Source organism: Synchytrium microbalum (genome assembly GCF_006535985.1).
Source record: "Synchytrium microbalum strain JEL517 chromosome Unknown SmJEL517_scf0004, whole genome shotgun sequence".
NCBI classification, from domain to species: Eukaryota; Fungi; Chytridiomycota; class Chytridiomycetes; order Synchytriales; family Synchytriaceae; genus Synchytrium; species Synchytrium microbalum.
In genome coordinates this window covers 1,104,580-1,112,366 of record NW_022158353.1, presented here as the reverse complement: position 1 = coordinate 1,112,366, position 7,787 = coordinate 1,104,580, and the positions used below count along the sequence as shown (strand labels likewise).

Genomic DNA, 7,787 nt, shown 5'->3' with positions numbered 1-7,787 from the left:
GAGTTTTCTACCAATTGATGTACGGATAGAGTGGCATTGTATGGTTCTACTACGGTATCAGACACCTTGGGCGATGGGACGACAGAGAAGGTACACATCATTCTGTCTGGGTATTCTTCACGGATTTTGGAGATCAAGAGGGTACCCATACCAGCACCAGTACCACCTAGGGTAGAGTATGGCAATGAATGATGAGGTTTTGTTATGAGCAAAAAGAAACTTCCAAGTCTTGGATGACGTATCACATCCAATTCCCACCACTCTCAATATACAATACACATATATAACAGTTCCGCATATACGTACCTCCAAGAGAGTGAGTAATCTGGAAACCTTGTAGACAATCACAAGATTCTGCTTCCTTTCTCACGACATCCAAGACCGAGTCGACCAATTCAGCACCTTCGGTGTAGTGACCTTTAGCCCAATTGTTACCAGCACCAGATTGGCCAAAGACAAAGTTGTCTGGACGGAAGAGTTGACCGAAAGGACCGGCACGGACAGAGTCCATGGTACCGGGTTCCAAATCAACGAGGACGGCACGTGGGACGTATTTGCCACCAGTGGCTTCGTTGTAGTAGACGTTAATACTAGTGGATGAGGGTGTTGAGGTTAGCAAAGATGTGATAAAGTAACGGAAGGAGTCGTTGCGCCAAAAACAGGTTTGAAGAACATCATAGGAACATACCGTTCCAATTGAAGGTCCGAATCTCCATGGTAGGTACCAGTGGGGTCAATACCGTGTTCGTCTGAGATGACTTCCCTATATGTTGAAAAGAATGTGGTTTATATGTATCCAATCGTTTGTTGTGCATGGTGACTTCGCACGGCTATTAAGTCTCCGTGGACCTCCAACATTAGACTAATCCATAATGACAACTCGATTCTCCACATTAATATGAATCGGTTCACCGTTCAACAGTTCCAGCATTACACCCTCCTGTCGTTTGTGTGTTTGTTTATGCCACCACAACAAAAAAACAACAAAATGAGACGAGTTTGTGCACGTACCAGAACTTGGCACCAATCTAGTTGGCACGGCGGGTTACGTGGTATAGAATGGTTAGAAGTTAAATAGGATACTTGTATGGACCGTTGGTTATTACCTGATTACCACATTGCTGGACAAAACAAAAAATGTTTGATGAGAATGTGATGATGAGTGGATCTAGCGTATAAGAGATAGTGGATTGGATCACTTACGCCAGTTTGTAAATGAACAATTTCTCTCATGGTTGATTATATATCTATATATAGAGTAGAGCACGTATGGTGAGCACGTTCCCAAATAAACAAGGAATAACAAGGAAATGAAGCGGTCAAGGACGGCATGAGTCGCATGCAGCATATGGAACAAGTACATACATGGATATTACAGAGTATTAAAGTGTGCCTCTTGGTAGATCTGTCTTGGATCAAATGGAGTTGTCGTGTGAGTTGATGGCAGAGTGGGGAGAGCAAAGTCGAGAAAAAATCACAAATGATTCATGCGACACTAATACAGAGAGAGCAGAGTAGTTACAGAGATGGGAAGAGTAGATCCATTATGTAATGATATGCTTTGACACGAGAATAGACCATTAGCTTAACGTGTTTGAAAGAGTTAATGTGATGAATCGGTGCTGGCATGTGCGAAAGTACTTGACAGATATTATCGAAGGATCGACGGGCCTTGAAGAGACAGCGACGGTGAATACATGGAGATTCAAGCGAGATTTAATAGACTACATCGTACTATTGAGGTCAACAAGAGAACGGTAAGCTTTGCAATGTTTGCTTTTTGACTTGCAAGCTTGCAACGTCCTTCTTCTCGCGTAGCCCATCGTCAAAAAGTATTCCAATAGTAGTAAAAAGAGATTGGCGGTTTTCCTTCTTCCTTTGTGACAAAACACGTCTCTCTTCATCTTGATGCTCGCGTCGGGAATTTCAAATTTATTCGAATCACAACTCGCTTGTCAAAGCACTACTGTTGCATATTAGCCAAGGCATACACATAATTCCACATATATTGCAGCAGCCATGTCAGACGGACTCTTCTCTCAATCTCTAATATCAGCCGCTGTACAGAAATCCCTGCCTGCTGGTTTTGTAATTAGATCACTCGCTCCTTCCGACTATGAAAAGGGCTTCCTCACTGCCCTGTCTCAACTCACTACTGTCGGCACCATCTCGAAGGCTCAATTCATTGGTATGCCCGAATGCTGTTTTTGGTGGATTGTAGTTGTGATTTGATAATGGTGCTGATTTTGGTTACAAACGCACGCGGTATGGGATATTGACATCATCACTCTACTAGATCGATACAATTACTTGAAGAAACACAATTACGAGTATGTAATTGTCTTGTTGAATGTGATGATTGATCGAAATGATCTTGGGGAACCTGAATGTCCCTTTTTTGCTCGTCTATAGATACTTTACAATCGTCATTGAAGAAGTAGGCAAGAAGAAAATCGCGGCTGCTGGAACTATCTTTGTGGAGAGAAAGTATGTACAGTGTTGTTGGTCTATCATCTGTCTCCTGTTGCGCCCATACACGAGGAATGACAGCGAGTTATTCTTTTCCCATTAGATTCATACACGAGAACAGTCTAGTAGGCCACATTGAAGGTCAGTTTGCTGCTCTGAATGAGCTGAAAGTGCTTCAAAGTCTTAGTCTTCTGACATGCGCACATATCTAGACATTGTGACCTTGACAGACTATCGAGGATTGAATCTCGGAAAGGCGTATGTAGTCATAAATGTTTGACGCGGATATGGTTTTACGCTCAGGTCAAACATTCATCACAACTCTTTTCGTTACAGCATCATTGAATGCTTAAAGCACATTGGAAAGAATGCTGGTTGCTACAAGAGTATGTGTCAAGTCGCATTTGATGTATTAAAGTGCTGCGGTCGCTGATGATATTTCTCTCACATAGTCATCTGTGAGTTTCTTCTCGTGTATCTCGCTGTTTTCTTAGCTGGTTAACTAACTATTCGTCATCGGCTATTTTCTTCCATGATTCAAAGTGGACTGCAGCGAAAAGGTAAAGGAATGATTTCTGATACCCCTCATTTTGCAGACATGCTTTGCTGCTCCTGATCTTCATACACAAAGCAAATACTGACCTACGGAATACAAATTAGAACATACCCTTCTACAACAAGTGCGGCTTTGTCCAAAAAGAATACGAAATGGCATGGTATGTGGATGAGAACGACTCCACAAAGAAATCCAAGCTGTGAAAAAACAGTCGAGGCAGAAACCACGTGTATACCCAGTAATAACTTGTGCAAACTGTGCTGCTTTGTGTGTGAAGAATGATGATATATAATAAAAGACTCTTGATTTATAACAAATTTTGGTGTTTATGTGTGCACATATCTGTGTTTTTGACTTTTTCATGTTTTTGTATATGAGAAGAAACCCGTAAAAAACAACCCAAGCAAAATCAAATAGTAAATGACCTCCCTCTTTCTAGCAAGATACCAACCCCTCCTCTCTTTAATGACTCTTCCCCCTCTCTAACTACCTAGACTATGACCCTCTCTCTACATTCCAAACTTAGCAATTTGACTACTCATCTTCATCTGTATTGCAAGCACATTCGGCACGCCCAATTCAGGCACATCGTTCTTGGAATTCGAGTTGATTGACCCTGAAGCACTGTTCTGACATGCGTAAAAGCCATGCTTTTCATCGAATTCTCGAGAGCAATGCCAGCACCATTTGAAGCCACTACAACGATCAAGAAGAAAAAGTTGAGTTGCATGTTCATGGAATCAACGATTGCAAATGTCTTTTGCTTTTCCTACCAGTATATACAATCAACCCTAAAGCACCCTTCCTCTCTCGTAATAGCAATCGCACATCGAGGACAGTTCTTGCTGTTTTCAATCTTCCATTTGAGAGTTGCTAGTGCGTCGGGATTTGTTTCTGTGATGAGGCGAGACTGGAGGAGTTCTGAGCATGATTGGTCATGATGAGATCCGTCTCCGCAGGCTGTACATGTTTCGTATGAGCAGTTTGAGCTATTCGTGTTATGATCGTGAGGTTAGAACATAGTTGATGAAGATTTCTTGATGAAAATTCCGAAAATTCATCAAAAAAGGTGGCGAGACTAATCGTATGTTTACCATTTGACAAAGGGAAACCTGGACAACTGAAGTATGTTCAGAGATCTCCAAGCTTCAGCGCTGGTTTCGAGAGTGATGAGGTTCCTTGTCAGTTGAGTAGCTAGTATCTTTTTACGTCTATTTTGTCTGCAGAGAACAGAAAATGTCAGATGGTGTAATATTAGGTGGCCAAAAAAGCAGATCGTAGTCTGTTCAATTGGACTTCTCGCATACCCAATAACATCCAAATCCTTGCAAATTCGAGTATACAGATCCTGGATGTTCAGACTGCCTCCAGCGACCACGTTCTGCAAGTCAACTTCGAAGCGAGTGTATAGCGATTGGGCAGTAACGGATAGATTCCCGGTTGAATCGTCTGCGAGTATGCTCTTGTATAGGGATGTGATTTCGTTTGCCTTCCTATTGAGTTTGAGATATGGAATGGTAAGAATGGTGCAGAGTGTAGTACTAATTGATCTGCATCTGGAGGCAAAAAGAGAATTTCGTTTTGTTCATCCCCATTACGTAAAAACACTTACAATTCACGATCAAGCGTAGCCATAGCAGGAGGCGTAACAAGGCAGACGTTCTTGTTACAACCAACTCCAACACATGGGACTTCTCTGACCCGGAATGGACGATTCATTTGATCAAACTTGTTGATGATACGTGGATCATCGACAAATCGGACCCATTCTTGACGAGTCAGTGGATCGCTGCATACTGGACCTATGCCATGAGTTGAATGCGTTAGATTTTGGGTAGACTTGGATGGTATGGGAGCACTTACACTTGATTTGTTGCGGTCTCATTCCCCAGCTGGAGTCGACCAGTGAGGATATGTATTTCGTAAAGCATGGGCGGCAGAACTGTTGTGTGAAAATGTGGAAGTGTGGGTTAGGATCTGGTGTAAATGATCAAAGCAAAAAAATGGCTTGTGCACTGGAACAGTCACTGCATGACTCATGTCGGGCAACATCGAACATGCCACTCAGTAATAAATTCAGATTGTTGAAAAGAATTCAAGACTGCCTCCAGCCAGTATCGTGTAGACGTTTGTGACTCCACGTGATATATGTCAATAAACACAAGATAAAGGAAGCTTGGCGACGGTGATGGCTGCAGAACACTTGCCTGATCTCTGCAATCGTTCAATGCAAACTGTAGGCTGTTCTCGAAGCAGATAGAGCACCGTGACAATATGTATCTAAGTTTGTGATGGTGTAATGGATGATTTGTTAGTCTGTGCTTGGTAAATGTTGCCACTTGTAACATGTAGACATGCACTAGATAAGATTCTTTAGCGGTCACTTTCAAGCTTCCCACATTCTAAACATCTATTCCTTCCTGCTTGACTGTAAACATTGGGCGAACGCCTTCTTTGTTTGATAATAAAAAAACCCACACCGAGCTTGTGTTTGGGATTTGCAGCATAACTATAAAAGGGTCGAGATACTTACTCCATATGATGGTCGTGATGGTCCATATTTTCGTCCTCGCTGTCTGACATTCTCTTGAAGCTTCTGTGTCTGTAAGTGTGCGAATATATAGCCGTGAGAGCAAAATCATGTGTTGTCAGTCACATTCCAGATCAAGAGATCAACCACCGAGAGCCCATACTGGACGTGATTCTACGTGTTTTGAATTCAAATCTAACCTACGCTGCTGTCAAAATGCACGTTAACACATTTATCACAGTTTCCAACCATACCCAAAATGACGGTCGTTCTAGTAATAGGGGCCAATGGATACACGGGAACGCCGATTGTACATTCGCTACTTGAACATGGAATGGTAAGTCATAGCCAGCTCGTGGTGTTCAAACATTATTTCTTATTTGTCATTGCATTTCAGTCAGACATGGCACCTTCTAACCATCAACCCTTTTTATCTAGAAAGTGGAAGTTCTAGCTCAACAAAAGAGTCTGCGAGATCCTACAAAACGGCTACAGTTCGATGCATTCAAAGCTAAAGGAGCTGGAATTCGTGTGGGATCAATCCAAGACCTCGACTCTGTAAAACAAGCTCTCATCGGTGTCGACATCGTCATTTCTTGTGTCGTATATGGATATTTACTTGAACAGATTCCACTTGCTCGATTGTGCAAGGATGCTGGAGTGAAAAGGTGTGTGGTGTAAAGTGTTACAGATTCCCACGATGGTTAGCTAATACACAATGATAGGTTTGTTCCAAGTGATTTCTCTACGTATTGCCCACCAAATGTGATGGCTTTACAGGATAAGGTTGGTTTGTCACAAATTCACCGTCATCGACACCTGGTAGGGTTTTTTTGGCTCACATTGTTGTTTCTTTGCAGAAATATATGGTACATAAGGCAATCAAGGAAATGGGACTGCCATATACATTCATCAACTCTGGATCCTGGTATGGCAGTGAACCCATTCTCAAGCCATCTATCCACTCACATACAAGTCCCCTCACAGGTACGAAGTGCTACTACGCGAGATTGATGGTACACCAATGGACCCAGTTCCCTCTGATTTCAAACCGGACTTGAACTTTCGGACATATGGCGATGGTCATTGCTTGAATGCCTCGACTGATCTACCAGAAGTTGGGGAGCTTGTCGCTAGAATCGTGGTAGATCCACGAACTTTGAATCAGTCAGTCTTTATATGTGGAGATGCATTGTCTATTACCCAAATGGCTGATATTTATGAGTCGGTCACGAAACGAAAGTTGAAAAAAACCAAGGTTGGTCATGGGAGTACTTTGAGTGTCTTTCGTTTTGCAACATCAGTTCAATTCGCTTACACACAATTCAATCACCAGATGGACGAAGCACGTCATTTATCTCGTATTCAAGAACTTCGTAACCAGATTGGGCCTCTTGACAAGAATCCTGAGCTGCCTCGTGAACTCTTGCTAAGAGAGTACGGATTAAGCAGATGGATTCGAGGAGACAATGATCCTTCAAAGCTACCGTCTTCAATCATGAAAGCTTCCGATCTATACCCAGACTTCAAATTCAAGAAATGGGAGACGTGGATGAAGGAACGATTTAATGCCAGCAAACTGTAGACGGTTGATTCGGTTACAACAATATACACGCGAGCTTTGCAAAATTCAGAAGAAGACAATTTGAGATATGCTATGACTATTTCGAGGTGCGTTTTTTATTCGTGAACGTCTTTTTACATGATGTTTGCTCTCCAAGCAAAAAAAGTGTGCTTTCAACAATGTATTCCAAGTCGAGTCCTTCATTCACACCATTGACTAATAATGTTCTACTTGACAGGTTCCCTGACTTTGGCTCTCCAAATCCAACCAGCGACTCCCTAATGTTACCACCACTGCAATCTGTGCCCCCAAAAGCTTTACTCAAGCGACCAACTCTCACCAAGCATTTGTGACAAAGAATCCAATATTATTTAGTTTTTGGTTTTGAGTGATTCTAGGAGCGCGTGATAGTCTCCTGCAGAATGGACCAGAGTCTGGGGCATCTCGTTATTGATGCAGGTGACAAGCCTTCCCATGAAATACATACCCTATACACGAAAACGAAGAGTTAAATCGTGTCAGAAACCATCAACTACAACAAAAAGCGCTTGATTTGGAGACGAAACGTAAGACAGTTACACAGTGGATGGGAACATCATTATGATGTGGGCTACCATAGCAAAATTTGACCCAGTCCAGAGCTTGACCGAACCATTCCAAAGTGACCT

General features: G+C 42.4%; 4 protein-coding genes across 4 annotated transcripts; 2 read left to right on the top strand and 2 right to left on the bottom strand.

Moving 5' to 3' along the window:
- Positions 1–11: 11 nt before the first annotated feature.
- SmJEL517_g01401 (uncharacterized protein) lies at positions 12–1,233 on the bottom strand (the record flags this gene model as incomplete). The annotated part of the gene is made up of 6 exons (XM_031167329.1): positions 12–166; positions 307–590; positions 689–763; positions 1,012–1,028; positions 1,107–1,121; positions 1,204–1,233. Coding segments are annotated over 6 exons (576 nt in total), but the record flags the coding sequence as incomplete, so codon positions are not given.
- Positions 1,234–2,019: 786 nt separating this feature from the next.
- On the top strand, positions 2,020–3,228 carry SmJEL517_g01400 (uncharacterized protein; the record flags this gene model as incomplete). The annotated part of the gene is made up of 9 exons (XM_031167328.1): positions 2,020–2,188; positions 2,297–2,330; positions 2,413–2,487; positions 2,573–2,610; positions 2,682–2,727; positions 2,806–2,855; positions 2,922–2,927; positions 3,013–3,029; positions 3,130–3,228. The coding sequence occupies 9 exons, from the start codon at positions 2,020–2,022 to the stop codon at positions 3,226–3,228; spliced, it is 534 nt and encodes a 177-aa protein (XP_031026864.1).
- Positions 3,229–3,534: 306 nt separating this feature from the next.
- Positions 3,535–4,910, bottom strand: SmJEL517_g01399 (uncharacterized protein; the record flags this gene model as incomplete). The annotated part of the gene is made up of 6 exons (XM_031167327.1): positions 3,535–3,721; positions 3,799–4,014; positions 4,120–4,245; positions 4,333–4,518; positions 4,638–4,827; positions 4,889–4,910. 6 exons carry the CDS (start codon positions 4,908–4,910, stop codon positions 3,535–3,537), a joined length of 927 nt encoding a protein of 308 aa, XP_031026759.1.
- A 904-nt stretch (positions 4,911–5,814) lies between these two features.
- Positions 5,815–7,140, top strand: SmJEL517_g01398 (uncharacterized protein; the record flags this gene model as incomplete). Its single annotated transcript, XM_031167326.1, has 6 exons — positions 5,815–5,892; positions 5,994–6,223; positions 6,281–6,341; positions 6,416–6,483; positions 6,543–6,813; positions 6,892–7,140. 6 exons carry the CDS (start codon positions 5,815–5,817, stop codon positions 7,138–7,140), a joined length of 957 nt encoding a protein of 318 aa, XP_031026758.1.
- Positions 7,141–7,787: the final 647 nt, after the last annotated feature.